The 19676-nt window shown below is 39.3% G+C and overlaps 1 protein-coding gene across 7 annotated transcripts in view; it reads left to right on the forward strand.

Moving 5' to 3' along the window:
• Window positions 1-18895, forward strand: part of LOC105222653 (dopamine D2-like receptor) — a 283033-nt gene extending 264138 nt beyond the window's left edge. For 5 of the 7 annotated variants that reach the window (XM_049454327.1, XM_049454325.1, XM_049454326.1 and 2 more), the window contains 6 exons: window positions 10267-10519; window positions 10699-11006; window positions 11916-12149; window positions 12450-12584; window positions 13019-13119; window positions 15306-18895. In XM_049454327.1, the coding sequence (XP_049310284.1) occupies window positions 10267-10519; window positions 10699-11006; window positions 11916-12149; window positions 12450-12584; window positions 13019-13119; window positions 15306-15517 (1243 nt within the window). In that variant the 3' untranslated portion in view covers window positions 15518-18895. The remainder of the gene's footprint in view (window positions 1-10266; window positions 10520-10698; window positions 11007-11915; window positions 12150-12449; window positions 12585-13018; window positions 13120-15305) is intronic. The other 2 variants (XM_029548837.2, XM_049454330.1) reach the window with 2 other exon arrangements.
• Window positions 18896-19676: the final 781 nt, after the last annotated feature.

Raw genomic sequence — 19676 nt, forward strand, 5'->3', positions numbered from 1 at the left:
GGTCGTACGAGTCTTGAAGACGATCCACGTGAAGGACGTCCAAAAAGCGCATCAAAACCAGAAATCATAGCCAAATTACAGGATTGGGGTTGGAAGACCGTCGCTTGACTGAGAGATTCAGTAGAAGCTTTACACTTCTCACTTGGCAGTGTGAGCCATACTTTGAGGGAAATTTTAGGTTTTAGAAAGCTGTGTGCACAATGGATGCCGCATTCGCAAACAATGGAACAAAAACACATTCAAATGCGACTTCCTCAGCAACATTTGAAACTTTTTAAAAAGGATAAAGTGGATTTTGTACGTCGATTCATCACTACGGATGAGACTTGGGTCTATCACCATGTTCACGATCATCAAAACAAGAGGCTGAGATCGCTTTTAGCACCGCTTGACTATCGTTAAGAATGGCGATTTCCTGATTGGGATATTTGCAGTGGAGATTGACTACTACTTATTCCAAAAACTTCTCCTCGAAGAATGCTTGGAAATCGTCCTATTGGTGTGGATAGTTGGGTATGCGGCCCCGCAATGCCTGCTCGAATGCCTTCCGACGTTTTCGAGCCGTCAGTGCACCAATGGATAGTACTGCCTCTCAGCAGTATATCAAGCGCGGAGTCATTCCACTCTGTCATGTTGTCGAGAGTAACCCTAAAATTCTTTGTGAAGATAATCTTCTTTCTAACGCCGTCTCTTGGAAGAACTGCCAGTTGTGTGCTTTCCCCTAGAGCCTTCATCTGTTGAGACAAGCACAGATACAGGCGAGTCTTTGCAGCTTCGATGTTTAAGGCCTACCGAAGACTGCGTTGCCTTGGCAACCCAAGCAGGTATACCACTATGTAATGATACCTGGCTTGCATCCCCAGGATCTGCCGGAAAGGCATCTGCATGAGTGCCTTGGTGGCTTTGGACAGAGTTAGATCCACATGCCTACTCCACCGTAAGGATGAGTCTAATATGAAGCCAAGGAATATGACCTCTTTCGACTTCTCCAACTCGCTGCACCCAATCGTTAGGGTCCTCAAGCCCTGAAAAGATATTCGCTTAGTGAAAGGGATCATGGTAGTTTTTGTCGGGTTTATACTTAACCTTACCGCGTTACACCATCTCTTTCCTAGACTTAAGTCCCTTTCAACAATGTCGTAGAGAGTCTCTCAAATTTGCCTGGCGGTATTATGACAAAGCTTTTGCTCTCCCCCACAGTTCTTTCAGCTATCCTGGTACGCAGCAAGGCTTCTACGCATCTGCATACTGGAGCCGTCACGTTCCTTTTCTCCAGTGCCTTGATCACGCTTGCATGAGACGCATTATCAAAAGAACCTTCATTGTCAAAGAAGGCGCATATAGCAACCTCGCCATTATCCAGCGAATTCTGTAGTTCAGCTGGTCCGTACGCGTGCTGGCTGGAATATGGGTTCGATTTTCAGCGCTTCCGATCTTATGTGGTTGTATCTTTTCCAGCCCTTTTAGCATAAAGGATGTGAGACTAATTGACAGGAATGATTTGACCAACGAATAGTCTCCCCTACCTACTTTCGCTATTCTCCATCTTTCTAGGATAAATGCCATAAGCCCTAACAGGTTTGCCAATAGACCTTACATAACTTGTTGCAAAAAAGCTGGAAATATGGCATGCGCCCCTGGTAAATCATAGTTCTAGAAGGAAGCCAGTGCCCACTTGATTGAGTCTGCAGTGAAAGAATCCCGTGCAGTCAACCAATCCACTCGGTCTGGCCTCCGTGCGACCAATGGTGGAATTAGGTCAACCTGAACCAGGAGTGTCTTTGCCCTGTCCTCCGCATTGGTCGTATAGGTCCCGTCCTGTCTTTTAATGGATAATACTATGGTCGTCTCCTCTGGAAAATAGGCTGATTCAAGGAGGAAGGCAGAACCTTCTTTGTCCTTCACTTACACCACGACAATATTCTGCGTTAGAAACTCTGAAATACAGGAGAAGTCTAAGTTCTAACCACTACATAATTTGTTGTTTTTCGAAGTCAGACCTCTTACCTCTCCTCTATAGACCCGTGGTTCCTGGATCAAAAATCGGTTGTAACCATCTGCGTTGCTGGTCCAGGGTATCCGAGTTGAATCCCCTCGCATTGATAGCCGAGGCTGCCGTCGCCGTCCAGGAGCTCCTGAGTGGAGGGTAGCGCCTCTTCCTGCTCATTGGGAGAATCGTTACGCTCTCCTTTAACGAGGAGGGCGGAGTGAGTCGATACCTCTTCCATCTGCGTTACTGCTTCCGGCCTGCAGGTCGCATTACCACCTTGCTGAATCTGAAGTTCTGTCGGAATCCTTTGTGCCGGATGAATTTGTAGAATTCATCTTCAACCATAATGTTGAGCTTCCATCCAGCTTTACCTACGCGGATCGCGACCACCTTCCACGCCAAGGTACTTAAACCCTGGTTTTTGACTAAACTGAGCGCGAAATCGTAAGGTTTGCCTGCGCTCCGGAGAAGAAATACCGCAATGCTGTGCAATGGCGGTATCTCTTCATCCCTTTTCGTTCACGGAACTGGACCTCACCAACCCTCCAACTTCGGAGCGATCTCCGCTAGCCTGATGGTCGTCTTCTCGTCCTGACAATCGACTAGTAGCAGACCTCCACCATGAAAATTGCATTTACTATACTCTTCTGAAGAGCTGCTTGCTCTTCAGACCCCAAGATATCCGCTGGATAGTTACGGGGTAGCACCGCCATCCGAATACCTTTTAAAGCCTCCGAATACTTGTGCTGTACCGCTCCCACCGGCGGTGGATTTGGGGTGGAGCGTTTTCCTCCGGCTGCCTGTGGCTGGTTGCCCTTAACCCTCTTCGATCTTTCGGCTCCTGAGGGGTTATCTGACCGTTTTTCCTCTTTGCGGATCGATTCGTAGCATCTTGAGGTGCCGCCCTTTCGCTGTCCCTCCTCTCCGACAAGGTTGCGTTGACTAGGGGGCACCTCCGATTCCTGCGTCTTCCGTCGAAAGAGCGTCCAGGAAGATAAACTTGCGCTTAGCCCCTGTAAATGTTTGACCTGATTATACAATAACTGACCTTCAACTAGAAATAATTGGATTTGAGAAATTCAGATCCATAAATATCTGACAGTTTCTTTTATATAGGTGAGCGCATTTTACTCTGAAGTTTCCCTTTACTACATATATTTTGTAACGAGAAATCGCCTTCGCTCTTACAAATAAATGTCATTAAGCCCTAGGCCCGTCAGTGAGTAGTTACAACAAAGGTGCCGGCATTCTAGTGTAAAGTGTGGGGCGTTTGTTCGCCCGTTTGCAATTGTATGATTTTAGCTGCGCAGCATTCACTTTTCACAACTCAGGGTACACAAATTAAATTTGTATTTCATTATTCCTTCGTCACTCAAAGGCAGCATGCAAATGTAGTTGTACTGCGTGCAAAAGCCGCTTGCAGCGTTACGAAAGCCGAACCGTGAACGCTTCAGTCGGCGGCATCTACAAGGGACTCGAGAGCTTTGCGTAAAGATGACAATAACGGTGACTCTGAAGGCAGGCTTACGCATTGCTGAAATCAAGGAGCCCGGCGTTTACACGTCAGTAGAGCATTCCACGTCTCCACCCTTGGCTTTTCAGTTCGGCACAACTGCTACAGAATTGTGACAGAAGAGCACTTTATTTCAAATATTCCGCTCCGAGAGTACGCACTTTCGCATCAGCGAACGCTTGCAAGCTTAAATGCCTTCTAGCAAATTGTAATCAATCAAAATTTAATTAAATCCGACGAAAGGGAAACAAAGTGACGAATATATTCATATATTTCAAATCACAAAAAAGAAGACGAAAAAAGCTGAAAAGGAAATTAAATACATTCTCCATTTTTTCACATTCTACTCGACGTCAGCCTGACCCTTAGGATATAGTTACGCATGTACAAGATGTACATGCTAGAATTAAGCAAAAATTCACGCATTTTGTAATTTTTCACTCGGAAACCGCATACACAGGCACGTAATTTTTGCTCCTTTTTATTTGTATTTTCGCATGACGAAATGCCTTAAGAGCTAAATATGTTATACCTTGTAAGTCAATATGAAGTCGGTTTAATTTCGTGCGATTTCTTTGCATTAAATTATTGTAGGAATGCCCAAAGATATTTGAATTACAAATTATAAACCCGAAACGCAAATAATTGGTAAATAAAATGTCACTTTCCGAGTAATAAACCATAACTGAAAACTGTGAAACCTAAAAAAATTGTAGCCCCACAAAGTTCCCGGAAATTGTAAATAAAGCGCAAAACATCCCATAAATACATATTTTGTCATTTTCAAAGTAGTCGCCACCAGATGTAATTTTTCTAGTCCTCGAAACACTTTTCATAAGCACTTTTTGGGATGGCCTTCAGCTCCTTCCGCGAAGTTTGTTTTATCTCTTCCATCGACAAAAACGAGTCTCACGGAGCGGCAATTTCAGTTTGGTAAACAAGAAAAAATTACACGGAGCAAAATTACATTTGGCAAAATCCATGAATTGCGGATGTTCTCACGCAAACACCTCCACGCGTCCAATTAGAACGCTTTATTGACCGTCTGTCCTTCAGGAACAAATTCGTGATGCAACAAACCACGAATATCGAAAAAAAGAGCATCGACTTGACCTCGAGCGGCTATGGGATGGTTGTTTTGTCTCATTGGCAGTTATAATGCTCTCCATGGATGTGCGATGGGAATTCGTACGATAAAGGAGACGAAACTCTTTTTGAAAAAAAAATCTGCTTTATTTGGACGAGTCGAGTAAGAATGCGTTTCAGACCCAAAATATTCACTAAAACCATTCGAACGGAATCTCAAGAGATGTCGAACTCTCTTGCTATCTCTTTACCCTTGTCAAACGATTTTCAAGTACTACTGGACACTTTTTAGGAGGTAAAAAGTGTTTCCTTTACCAAAAAACATATAAAAGCACCAAAAAATTAGATTCATGAAACTCAAGCTGAACCACTATGAAGCTGCACAAGAGCTTCTTATGCAGACGGTTTATGACAAAAAATAGATTATGTATACTTGGTGGGTAATATAAAAATATAATCGTAGCTACATGCATTTCTGACAGCATGAACAAAACTTTCATTTTAAATTCTTCAAAAGAAACCGCTATGACGAAAATCGTTTTACACTCGAGCGAAAATCTGTGGGACTAACTTCTTTAGTTGTGTTATACCGCCAAGCATATAGCAGAGAGATTTAAGAAAAATTCTGGACGAACTATTTAGAAAAATTTTATCTACTACGAGGAACAAGAGATTGGACCTCCTCGGCAAAAGAGTCTCTGGAGGTACTAAGAGGGCGCCTTCAGTAACATAGAAGTAAATACGATAATTAATTCTCTGGCGCATGGGGGCATAGATGACACTGTGTGCAGATGGATACTATCGATCGCTTCAAACGGCGCTGCAACACAAACAAGTTATGTGAGTAGAGGGACGCTTCAAGGGGGGTCCTCTCTCCGCTTCTATGGGTTGTAGCGCTGAACGAAATACTCCTCCAACTAAACGGTGGAGGAGTGAAAGCAGTAGCGTATGCAGCCGATATAGTGTTGTTGGTATCAGGTATGTTTCCTTCAACAAGCAGCGAGATTATGGAAAGAGCACTTCGTAGGTTAAACCTATGGGCTAAAAACAATGGCATAGGAGTTAACCCGAACAAAACAGAACTGATGCTATTCACAAGCAGAACCAAAATACCTCAGTTTCAACTTCCGGTACTAAACGGTACAACACTCACTCTATCCGCAACAGCTAAATACTTGGGGATGGAGATTGACACCAAATTGTCCTAGAAAATAAATATAGAAAAAAGAATAAACAAAGCATACATGGCCTACTATACTTGTAAGAAAATCGTCAACAAGAATTGGGGCCTCAAACCAAGTATAATCATGTGGATGTACACGGCGGTCATAAGACCTATACTTACATATGGAGCTCTGGTATGGTGGCCAGCGCTAAACAAACAATACAACATTAGAAAATTAAATGGAATACAAAGAGCAGCATGTGCGGGTGTTACGGGCGCAATCAGGTCATGTCCGACTGATGCGCTCAATGTGATCCTGCATCAACTACCAATTGACATTTTTATTCACAAAACAGCAGCTATTGCGGCGATAAGAATAAAAGAATTGAGAGATTGGAATCAGCAGAACTATGGACATAGAGTAATCCTAAACAAGCTCACTATTAATAAATCAGACTACATTCTCCCAAAGCTGGATTTCAATAGATACTTCCAGGTGAGGATACCATCTAGACGAGAATGGAGAAGAGGTTCAATAACAGAGGAGGATGCCACCTCAGTCTATACCGACGGGTCCAAAATGGACTGCGGAGTGGGCACGGGGGTATTAACCGCTGATCTAGGCATATCTCTCGCTATACGTCTACCGAACTCGGCTAGCATCTTCCAAGCAGAAGTACTAGGCATAGAAAAAGCCTGCGAAGTTCTATTAGAAAACCACGGGAATATACATAAAGCAACTATATTTACGGATAGCCAGGCGGCGCTCCACTAAGCTCAATAAAAGACAAGCCCCAACTAAACTTGAACTGGGTTCCCGGCCACAGGAACATTTTCGGTAACGAAAAAGCAGACGAGTTGGCAAAGGTAGGAACTTTCCTCAATGAATCCGAGGCGGAGAAAATACCAAGCCCGCTATGATCGATCAAAGGAGAGATCAATAGACAATTTCAACAAATTGCAAACAACAGGTGGAAAAACATTACAAAATGCGTCATAACTAAACAATTATGGCCAACATATGACAGGAAAAGAACCAACGACTTATTAAATAGATCAAGAAAAAGTATTTACAGAATAACAGCTACCACAACAGGGCACTGGCCATTTGGGAACATGCATCCAAAATGGGTATTCCCTACAACGACATCTGCCGTGTCTGCGGAGTAGCAGGGAACAAGGAAACAATTTTCCACTTTCTCTGCGAATGCCCAGCTCTAGCACAGATCCGACACAAAACACTCCGAATCCATACATACGAGGAACATAATCGCAGGCAATTTCAATGCGTGAGCGATGGATTGGGGTGACATCTCCTCAAATGGGCGTAAAAATGCCCTGCTAAAGGCATTCTCGTTGTTGCTAAACACCAGAAACCAAAAAATGTATGATATGCAAGCCGGATATCCGTTATCGATAAAACCTTCGCTAGCAGCTCTCTGGCGCGGACAACAATATACACACAGTGACCAAGTTGGATTTGGACGAACTTCTCAAACTTTTGTTAGATGGTAGTCTAACATTTGAGGAAGACATATATCGACAGGCGGAGATCCTAGTGAGGCATGTTAAAAAAGCACGCGATGCTTCTATGTGTAGGAAGAAAAGTTATGCCCAGAGAAAACATATGTACATATATACTGGTGAAACGAGAAGATTGACATTAATAAGGTAATGACACAAAGTGAGGAGGAGATGTCAAAGGAAGTCGGGCAAAGATCTCAAGAACGAAATTACAAAAAGTAAGACCTGCGGTTGTTAACTCGGCTATAATCGCATAAGCGGTGTCTACGCCAATTAAGAAGAAGAAGAAAACCTGCTGCTTTAAAGAACTTTCCGGAGAAAACGATGATCTGTAATGCTGACAAGCTGGTAATGACGAAAATCAGAGGAGGCAAAAGACAAGCACCGACGTGCCCAGAGCTATTGCAGACCGTTGTCTATTCGCTGCACAACCACGGCTCTAGTGAAAGAATCTATTGAAACGAAAGACACAATAGTTACTGACGTGGAGGTAATCGAGACGGCAAAGAAATTTGGCAATGCCAAAGCACCAGGCGTTGATGGTATTTCAAATAAGGCCTTAAAGATTGTCTTTAAGTACAATGCGAGACCTTTTACTGAATTGTTTACGCGGGGCTTACAAAAAGCGGTACTCCCGAAAACCTGGAAAAAGCGGAGACTGGTCCTGCTGCAGAAACCAAATAAACCAACAAGAGAGCACAGCTCATATTGATCGCTCTATGTGCTGGATACGGAGTGGATAATCTGTGTATGATTAGAGCTGCATTTAGAAAAGATTAAATTCCGCAAACACACGCCAATGATTGATGCAACTAAGAAGCTTACTGATATAACTAACAAAAAATGTGTCTGTACAGGGGCATACTGGCCCCATATAATAAGTGCTCTAGAACGTAACGAAATCCCGGTTTACTTGTTTAAGATTATATCCAGATACCTGTATGATCGGTTGTTACGACGGATAAAGAAAATATGCCGTAACGGGCGGAGTTCTGCAAGGTTCCGTACTCGTATTGTACGACGGATTGCTGCATCTCTCACTCCGAAAGCAGGTGCAGATCATCGGGTACGTAGATGATATTGCATTAACTGTACTGACAAAGGAACTGGGCAATTATGCGGCATCAACGATCAAAGAAGGGCTGACGGCAAGAAGCTGTGGAGAAGGTTGAAGACATCAAACTAAATATCGACGGTCATAGTATCATGACCCAGAAGTCGCTAAGAACCAGGAGTAATAATTGACAATAGACTTTGCTACAAGCCCGTACGTGTAACGGCCGCACTAACAAGAATAATGACCAACATTGGTGGACCAAGCCAAAGTAAGAGAGCGCTATTGGCCAAGATGAGCCAATCACTCTTTTAGTGCTGAGTGACACCAAAACTAGTGTGAAATATTGTGAGAGCGTAATGCGCTATAGTTCTGAGAGAGCTGAGAAGAGAAGAGTGGCAACGCAGCAAACACAGAAGAATAAATAAGGAGTAGACCAAAATTTCGTGACCGACAAGCCGAATGCTAAGCTTAGCTTCACGATATAATGCTTAACTACATTTCCGCAGGGCAAATAACAAACAATGGCAATGAAGTTAAAAAAGTAAGGGCTAAGTTCGGGTGTCACCGAACATTTTATACTCTCGCATGATAAGGTGATAATCGAGATTTCATTACATACAGAGAAGGCATCAGATGGATTTCAAAATAGCGGTATATTGGAAGAAGGCGTCCTTGTGAACCGATTTCGCCCCTATTTCGGACATGTCAGCAGGGTGTTAAGGAAATATCATATACCGAATTTCATTGAAATCAGTAGAGTAGTTCCTGAGATATGGTGTTTGGTCCATAAGTGGGCGACGCCACGCCCATTTTCAATTTTTAAAAAAAGCCTGGATACAGCTTCTTTTTGCCATTCCTTCCGTAAAATTTAGTGTTTCTGACGTTTTTTGTTAATCGGTTAACGCACTTTTAGTGATTTTCAACATAACCTTTGTATGGGAGGTGGGCGTGGTTATTATCCGATTTCTTCCATTTTTGAACTGTATATGAAAATGCCTGAAAAAAACGGCTCTATAGAGTTTGGTTGACATAGCTATAGTAGTTTCCGAGATATGTACAAAAAACTTAGTAGGGGGCGGGGCCACGCCCACTTTTCCAAAAAAAATACTTCCAAATATGCTCCTCCCTAATGCGATCCTTTGTGCCAAATTTCACTTTAATATCTTCATTTATGGCTTAGTTATGACACTTTATAGGTTTTCGGTTTCCGCCATTTTGTGGGCGTGGCAGTGGCCCATCTTCGCACTTGACCTTCTTATGGAGCCAAGAAATACGTGTACCAAGTTTCATCATGATATCTCAATTTTTACTCAAGTTACAGCTTGCACAGACGGACGGACAGACGGACGGACGGACAGACAGACATCCGGATTTCAACTCTACTCGTCACCCTGATCACTTTGGTATATATAACCCTATATCTGACTCTTTTAGTTTTAGGACTTACAAACAACCGTTATGTGAACAAAACTATAATACTCTCTTTAGCAACTTTGTTGCGAGAGTATAAAAAGTCTTTCAAAATCAGTATAAATATGACTTTCTGCTGCATATTTTCTTAACAGTGGTCAGAATACCTCAGCAAGCTTAACATTATCAGCACACACTTCCGAGCAGAGATCAATATTACCAATCTTGGGTATTTTTCACACCCAACGACCTTTTACTCTCCCACGCGAACACACCATGTTACCTTTGTTAAATTTCCGCTTTCAAAATTTTTTCTCAACAATTTAAATAATTTACCAGGGGCACCAATTTCACATGTACAGAAATATCGTAACTTTGCGACTATAGTTGTACCAATCGCATATAGCACTAGATAAAAATAATTCCGCAATGTGAAGCTTATGAAAACATTAAATAAAATGTGTCCGCATTTAATAAATCTTATATAGAAGTCTTATCATGATTATATCTCTTTATTTCAGGTATATTGCTGTGACGAGACCCATAGAATATGCGAAACACCGGAACAGTCAACGTGTTTGCATGACTATCGTATTCGCCTGGGCAATTTCAGCGGCTATCGGTTTACCAATAGTTTTGGGCCTCAACAACACACCTGATCGCGTTCCGCAACTTTGTATATTCTATAACAGTTTGTTCATTCTGTGCTCTTCGTTAAGCAGTTTCTACATTCCCTGTACAATTATGGTTTTCCTATACTGGAATATTTTCAAGGTAATTGAGACTAAATTAAATTACTTAATTTCCATTCATTTTGAAACAACAATACTTTCATACATACATACCTACATACTTTTTTTATTTGTATCTAAAACCCATTCCGGATTAATTTACGACTTTAACATTGTCTCTATTTGTCTTCTCTTTTACGTACGCTTATCTTCAAACAATAGGCACTGAATATGCGAGCCAAGAAGCAACGCGCCGCGCGAAGGCCGCACCTATCGGAGCTGACGGGTGGCAGCGTCATTGAGAATGTGGCACAAACGCGCCGGCTGGCCGAAACGGCGCTGGGCAGCGACAGGCACGCGGTCCGCATAATTCCTGATGAGCCGGCGACGAACACTGCATCGGGGTCAAACGAGGAAGAGGAGGATCCCGGCGGTGGTGCCATATCGCCGGACATCGACGATTGCCATGTCATCGTCAATGACAAATCCACAGAATTTATGCTAGCTACCGTGGTGGAGGAGACTGGCATGTAAGTGACAAAGCGCCAACAACAATAACACTTCAACAAACACTAGTTAATTACAAACACACACAAAGAGCAGTAATAAGTAATGAAAGAGAGCTACAAAAAAATCCTTCAAAATGTAAAATAAATTACAATGCGATGGAGAGACAAAAGCGGGATAATTAGTAGTGGATAAATGAAAAACTCGACTGCTTCCTAAGGCAAATCGTGATTACTAATAAATTCAAAAGATATTACGAGTTTGTCGCTTGCTTTTATACAATTTTCTGTGAGAAAAAAGTGTCTGAAAACTCAACAAAAAATATGTTTAAATTTGGAAATTTGCATTGTTGTGTTAAATATTGTATACGAAAATTACGAAAAGCGCCAAGTCTTGTCTCAATTAGTCCCTTTGCTACCGGACGTATATTACTTAATATTGAGAAAAAAAATAGAGAACAAGAGCTAATGTTTTCTCAAATATCACCCGACATGTTACCTTTGAGAAATCCTCACAAAACACTAGATCTCAAAACTCCCATACTTTTTGACAAATCTCCTATTTAAGTAAATTCCTTCACTGTGCTCTAAAAGAACTTAGGCTATGATATCCACATGGAAACATGGTTGGTATTAGATAATGTGTGTAGGTGTATATTTAGTCCAAAAAAATATCATACCGCTACAACCTTCCAACTACACAGCCATCTGAATACATGTTTTAAATATTTTTTGTTATTTTCCTGTTTTTCATTTTGCACACCGCTATCCATCTGGAAATACCACAAACACGCATCGTCGCCACATCCACAATGTCAACATAAATTAAAAATGCGCTGGAAAAATATTAAAATGAAAAATCGTAAAAATCCAATCGAAATCACATCACCACGCCGCGCTTCACGCTCATCCATGTGCGTTGTCACCGTGCAGTGTTGTTGCGCAGATCAGCAGTCCACCACAACTTGTGGTGGCCGATCCAAATGGTAATCATGATTCTGGTTATGCACCCTCAAACGTTGACGATGTCCTTGCAGGCGCAGCCGCCGATTCGTCGCCGCCGGATAGCCCGGAGCCTAGTGGGACATACAAACGATCCAGTGTGAGCAGCAGTAGACGCAACACCGCTACTGGTGATTCACCCACCAAACGGGAGCCCTCCCTCAGGTAAGCCGCACCGCTGACCTCTCCACCACCGTACTTAGTATTATACATCCACCCCATAACCCTGCCCGTAGTGGTTCCTCATGTGCTCAATCCTCAACTAATAGATTCTTGTCAAAGTATAAATTAATGGTATAAATTTTGTATGGTTTAAATTGAGTTGCGTTGAAAGTTTCTTAAATTTATTAGCGATTAAGTTTACATTTGCATTTTCTCCCAACTTACCTGTAATATTTTTTCAATGCCGGCCCTGTATATATGTACATATGTATAAACTCTACGCCGATAACTGCGTGCCGACAGTGTTGCGATGAAGCCGCTGTCCTTCGTCCGCTGCGGGGTCCAAGAAGCAATTACACTGGCACGCAACGACTCCACAATTTCAGCAGCGTCGAAGAGCTCTTCACGTAAGGACAAAAAAAACTCGCAGGCCTCGAGGTAAGTCGTAGTCACTTAGTTCAGTGAAGTGACGATAAAACATACGCTGGTAAAATACGGTAGCCAGCGGTTATACCCAACACATCATGGCTGCAGCTTTTGCTTGCCGTTGAGTATTTGGCATAGCCGCTGGCTACCAAGCACTGCTCAATTAAAAGTTTAGCAAGCACACAAGCTGTTTTAACACCTTTTTGCATAAATCTCCAATTTACCGCATTTCTCTTCCATACACACGGCGGGTATCTCGGATCTCGCTGTTCCTCATAGCACCATTTTGCTCTGTATAATATTTAATTCGCAACACTCTTTCTTTTTCCTTCATTTCAATTCGCTGCGGTCTTGTCGCCTACGGCTGCTTCCCACTGTCAACTGACATTTTCGACTGTTCTGTCCTGCTCACTATTTGTTTGGGTACGGAAATTGGCTGGCGGCAGGTTCACAATATACAAAGTACACAAAGCTTCGAAGAAAAAGCGCGAAAAGTCGTCGGCGAAGAAAGAGCAGAAAGCCACCAAAACTCTCGCCATCGTTCTGGGTAAGTACCGATAGGTTTAGCACGAGTACAAAACGAAACACGAAGTCAAAACTAGCCAAGCAAATTTTTAACCGAATACTCTCCAAAGTTGACGTTCAGCTAAACTTAGTTATGCGGCTGTATTGTTGTACTCTGCGTAATTAATTGAAGGTTGCTATGGAAGGGATCACAAGGAATGTTTAAAATGAAACAGTTACATCCCAAATAGTTACAATGGAATAAATGTTATTGTCCGTTTCACAAGTTGGTCAGGATTAACGTTGGGTTTTATTCAAAAATATTCCAATTCATTTTTAGAATGGCTTGCAGTTGTTTTGCGGTTTGGCAACAGTTGTGTTATTTTGTTTCTCTTTCTAGTTGCCGAGATTCATCATTGTCAACCAATTGTGACAAATCTCTAATGAGCACTAATTGTTGAAAATGTTTATGCCATTTTAAGATTCTAATTACAATTGTATAATCAATTTCAATAATTTATTTCCAGGATTTCCGCGTTAAATTTCGTTTTTTGTGGCGGCTTCCTTATAGAGATTAATTAACGCCGGCCAATTGAAATTCGTACGTCATAGCGTTATTATATAAATTATGACACTACCTTCATTAACCAGGTTCAGACAAATACATTCACTCTTGAAACCGTTATATGTATGTTAAAAATAAATTTAAAAGTTAGTCAGAAACATAAAATCTCCATTTTTACCACTTCGAAAGATAATGTTATCTTATTCTAATTGCCTAACATTATTTATCAATCAATCTTCGAAAAACTACAAAGAAAAAATCTTAACCTTTTAATCCTTGAGGTTACAACTTCAGTCATGTTTTTGTTCGCTTAGTCTATTGCATGAAAGGATCGAAAACGAGGTTTAATAAAGATTTAAAATTTTTTTCAGACAGCTACGCTTTCTTACAACTTCGACCCCTTCCAGTAAAGTGCTCGTTGAACTGAAATATCAATCCTTTTTATTAAAACTAAAAAACATTAACTTCGGTTGCTCTGAAACAATAATAGCCTTCACAAAAAACCACATATTCCATATATGAATATGATTTTAATCGACCATTTTGTATGACAATCTTTTCTGAAAATGTACCTTTACAATAATCCGTACCGAATTTTGTAAAACAAAACAGGTTTCCCTACATGGGCACGATTTTAATTGTTAAATTTCTTGTGAAGAAAAAAATGTGGCAAAATTTCAGATATCTCAAAATTTAAGGGACTAACTAGTTCACTTATATAATGACACAAGCCATGCTGATCATTTATATACATATATATATTTTATAGGATCTCTGACGTTTTCTTCAGCGTGTTACCAACTTCATTGAAAACTAAAGGGGTTACATGGGTTTTCTCAAGTAAAAACAGTCTTTTTCAACAATTTTTTCTCACATAAAAAATTTAATATTGTATTAGAATTTTTTATTGTTGCAAATATACACTATTAAAAAAGAAATTCTGAAATTTTTGGAAAAGAAATATTTTTAACTCGGTCATTGCGACGCCATTTCCGATGACCCTTCGGAAAAAAGTTTCGCCCGTGTTGACAGGATAACTATTTTACAGGTTCATTCAAAGAGAAAATCAAAAACAAGGTTAAAGGAAAAAAACTTAAAATTTCGCTATATTATTTTTTGTTCAGATAGTGGTAATCGAAAAAAGTCTTCGTCCAAACCTTAAAGAATTTTATCTTAAAGACCTGTGTAAAATTTCCTGAAGATTGGTTGAGTAGTTTTCGAGAAACCCTGCCAACCGACTTCACAAACCCTGTTTCTAGAAAAACTCGTTTAAAAACGGCGTACTTAGCTTAGCTAACCTCAAGCGCACAAGTTCTCAAAGCTGTATCTCCAAAACTGTTACTCGGATCACTTGAAAATTTAGGACAATATTCTAGAGGTGTTGTAGAATTAAAAAAAAAAAAACACCAATAAAAGAAGCGATTTTTTAAACTCGTAAACCAATGTAAGCATTTAATATAACCTGTTTAGGAAGTGCGTTAAGGCATAAATCATCTCTATGCGCTACTTAGGAAACATCTTAACCTCATTTCTCATAACCTTCAACGGTCTTAAATATAAAAGATTAGATTAGTCAATATTTCGTGAAAAAAGTTATGAGAATAGTTTAATGTTCAACACAAATTATAAAAAAGTAACATACTTCCTTAATTCGCTTCTCACAGGTGTCTTCCTGGTTTGCTGGTTGCCATTCTTCACGTGCAATGTGTCGGATGCTATCTGTGCTATGTTGAGCATAACCTGGCGGCCAGGCGTCACCCTCTTCATATTCACCACCTGGCTGGGCTACATCAACAGCTTCGTCAATCCCATCATCTACACGATCTTCAACCCAGAGTTCCGCAAAGCATTCAAAAAGATCATGCACTTAGGGTGATTAACATCATCGCTGATCGGACCAATCTGCGCTAAAGTAAACGCGAACGTGCAAAGTAATGAGCACAAATACATTTTTATAATGATAACGGTGGAAGTGGGCAAAATATTTCTTCATTATAATAGCAATAACAAAAACTATAACTATACTAACACACGCATTGCCCGTCGCAGCGACAAGAGTCATAAGCATTACTTCGCGATTTTATAGACGACAACCCGCGCATGCAAAAAAACTCAACAACAACAACCACTTATAAATATAGACACATATACTAATTACAATAACTTTAGAGTAGCTCTAGGTAAAAATTAAGATATCCAAATTAAATTGAAGACTTTTGGTCGATCTTAATTGCCGCCTACATTTTCTAAATACTATTTACCATATATTTACATATTGAATAAATATGGAGGTGGAAAATATTCATATGCACAGCAGAGAACTTAGTAAGTGTAGTGCCTCTAGCTGTACAAAGAGTTAGCATTGAGTAATGGTGGATCAGGTCCACATTTGCATGTACATACATAAAATAATCTCACATCTAGGCTTAACGGGAACTGTTTGTAAATATATATACCTAAATGCTAACAAATTGGCTTTATACTCCATTTTGGCCCGTGTACAATATAGTGGACGAATGTGTAAGTAGTTATAATAGAACGAGGGAGAACAAAAGGGCCGCTTTCGATAACGGTGCTAAAGTTTCTACTCAAAGGAAACGCAACAGCTCTCAAGCGCTTTAATCAAGTCTCACGGAAACCTCTTTTCTCTACTTGCTGCTAAATTTGTGGAGAGAATTGTTTATGCATTCCCATATTAAATAATAATCGATTACGCTGTACTCTGCAGAGAATCGAGTACTTTAGTCTGTAAACAATTTGTTTAAAATTTGCTAAATAATTTGCTGATTGACTCAATTAGGACGCTTTAAAGCCAATATAAACACATAAGCTGTTTTCGGTTCGTGGATACTATGATGAGTATCTCGCAGTAACCACTTTTCTAGTCAAAGAAATTTACATGTAAATGAATATCCGGATACCTCAATGAAATAGTATAACCGCTCAATCCTAGCAAGTTTTCTTTGACACATTTCAGTCCAGTTTTTCCATCTAATTAAAAGAAAATGTAAATTTTTAATATTGATTTTTCAAAACTTAAGACATGAAATAGAATATAGCTATTTATAGAAAACTTAAGCCTCGAATACTTTCTTCAACAAATACAGAAGCGCGGCACCCATTTCGGTATAGCTATAGTTTCTTCGATCCAACGCTTGACAAATCAAAGAGTAGAAACTTATTCAGGTTTTGTTCCTTATTTAGCATTCTAGCAGCTCTTTAGCCCAAAACTATCCACCATATTGTACACACATACATATGTATATACATACATTACCAAGCATTTGAGGGAAATTAAAGTGCTTCCCCAGCATAGTGCTATAATGTTAAGAAGATAAATTATTTTCCAAAAGAGTAATACACCAAGAGGGCATAAGCATAGAACTTCTTAAGTAATTAGGTAATCAAATTTCTCACGCTAGTAAAAAAATATGAATATCATCGCGCCAGATTTCTAGCCTCATTTCTCAATTTTTATTCAAGTCGAACATATCACCAAACCAACTTACAATGAATTTCGTATAAACTCGAACACAAACCAACGATAGTTTCACATATCTAGAGAACGGGCGATTCCTTGAACAATAAAAAACAATTATCAAAACGAAATTTTGTAAAATCGGTTTACCAAATGGCTTGTAAACTTTATACAGAAATAAATACTCGTAGGCTATAATTCTTACTTGGAGCATGAAAGTGCTGGTTGTCATAACAGCATTAGTTAAGTCTAATAAATTTATTCAAATGAAACTCATTTCTCAGATACATATGTACAAGTATGCGATGTTGCAAAAAGAAGCCCCTGCAAAGTGTCCCGCATCTCAAATTAGAGAAAATATTGCCTCATCCCTCTGAAAGACATTGCCAGATTTTCAAAAAATCACCGAAAATCGGTTTCTCTTTCGGAGTTTAAAAATGGCAAAGCAAAATGAGCCCCACTGCGAGACTTTTGCGGCGATTTCTTTGTGCAGTTACGACAGAAATAGCGTAAGGAAGTAAAAAAAAAACTAGTAAAACTCGAAATGAAAGCAATTAGAAGAACTTAGTTACTTAATAAGACCTACTAAGTGCAAAATATATTATAGCATACCAGATGGCATGAAATTAGTTGAGTTAATTATGGAACAATTAATCTAAATGAATAATCAAAACTCGTAAGAAATATCAGGGTACTCAAGTAAATCAAATAAATAATCATAATTAACAAATTTATAGCAAATGTAAGTGTACATAGGGATAATTAAGTTGCGATTAAGAGACAATGTTGCGTGTATGTACAGTTAACTGTTAAGTATATAGTATATGTATGTATGTAGCTAATTCCAATGCCGCTGCAGAGGCAAACATAGAATTTGTTCAGTTTTAATGACCGTCCTCTCAATTGTTTCTATGCGACAAATAATTAATTATACACAAAACAACAAATACATAATTACATATATGTATGTATATAAATAAATATATACTCTTACAATTAAATACAAAATAAAGATGTTTAACTGTAAGTAAGCAAGAAATCTCGCTTGAGGAAATGAAAAAAAAAATAAAACAATAACTGCAAAGAAAGTAGTGAGCGAGAATAGCGGTAAATGCTCAACACTTTTGTACTTTCCTATAATTTTGTTACGCAATTGAATAAATCAATTTACGATATTTGTGTTTAGACTTAAACTATTCATACTTAGGCGTACAGAGTTGTTAGCGCATATGCAAATGTAAGCATTTAAGTGACAAATAGTTAAGCGATTGACTCTAAATAGACTTAAGGCCCCACTCAGTTTCGTACCTAGCGAAGACATGGCGACAAACTTAACTCTCCGCACACACACATACAAGTACAAGCACTGTGTATGTGCATGTAAATACAGCTGAGCAAACGGTACAAGTGCACATGCACTTATTCATACATATTTACATATATATAAGTGAGTATATAGTTACATAGTTACATATGTACATAGATAAATGATGTGTGCATTGCGGTGAGTAGCATAAATTCTTCCAAAAGAGACGCTTATTAAATTTAAATATGTTAATTGATTGTAATTAATTACTAAATTATGTATGTTCAACACAAATATAACTCATTTAACGTGTGTATGTAGTTGAGTTGTGTTGGTGAGCAACTTTTTCAAATAATTAAGTGTGGTTTTACTAGAATTACACCCACACACAAATATATAATACATACAAATATACATATGTAAAATGAAAAACTGTTTACGCCACACACACACACACACATATACATATAAAACACAAGATTTCATAACACACACATATACACACACGCAGCCATGCGCGTTTTTTCCTTATTCACTTAACAAATATAACGGTATGGCACGCCATTTTTATCTGGCTTACACACACATACACATCCACACATATATGTATATTCATTATAGTAGAATCGTTGAAAAATCAAGTATGCATTAAGCAAAATGAGCGCAGGGTATTAGTAATATTATTGTTTATAAAGAAATTTGAATTTGTTAAAAAACAAAAACAAAAACACAAACAACATGTTGCAATGCTATTTTAAGGATTTTGAAATATATATATTGAGTAACGGTGGTATGAAATATTGTAATCCCATTATAAATTAAAATTCATTATCAAAAGAGGAGTCACATAAGTATCAATAAAAGCCAAATAAAATATTATTTAAATTTCGTCTTTCAATTATTGAATAATTAGAGCCATCGCATATGTAACATAAGTAAGTATACTCACTGCGTGCAGTGAAAAGTTGATTCAGATCGAAAAGTTGAGTACTGGCGCGATAAATTCATGTTTCTAGCTCCGAAGGTTCGATGTAGTACGAAAGTTATTTCTATAGCTGCGTGGAATAACAAGAATAAGATAGAATTACTGAAGCTGTCACACATTTCGCAAAAATGCCATTCAAGAACTTGATTCTGATCAGTCAGTTTGTAAGCCAGCTATAGGCATAGTAGTCCAATCGGAGATTGTCGTTGCCTGAACTAATAATCTGTTCCAAATTAGGTGAAGATATCTTATCAAATAAAAAAGTT

This window comes from Bactrocera dorsalis, chromosome 4, assembly GCF_023373825.1.
Source record: "Bactrocera dorsalis isolate Fly_Bdor chromosome 4, ASM2337382v1, whole genome shotgun sequence".
Taxonomy (NCBI): domain Eukaryota; kingdom Metazoa; phylum Arthropoda; class Insecta; order Diptera; family Tephritidae; genus Bactrocera; species Bactrocera dorsalis.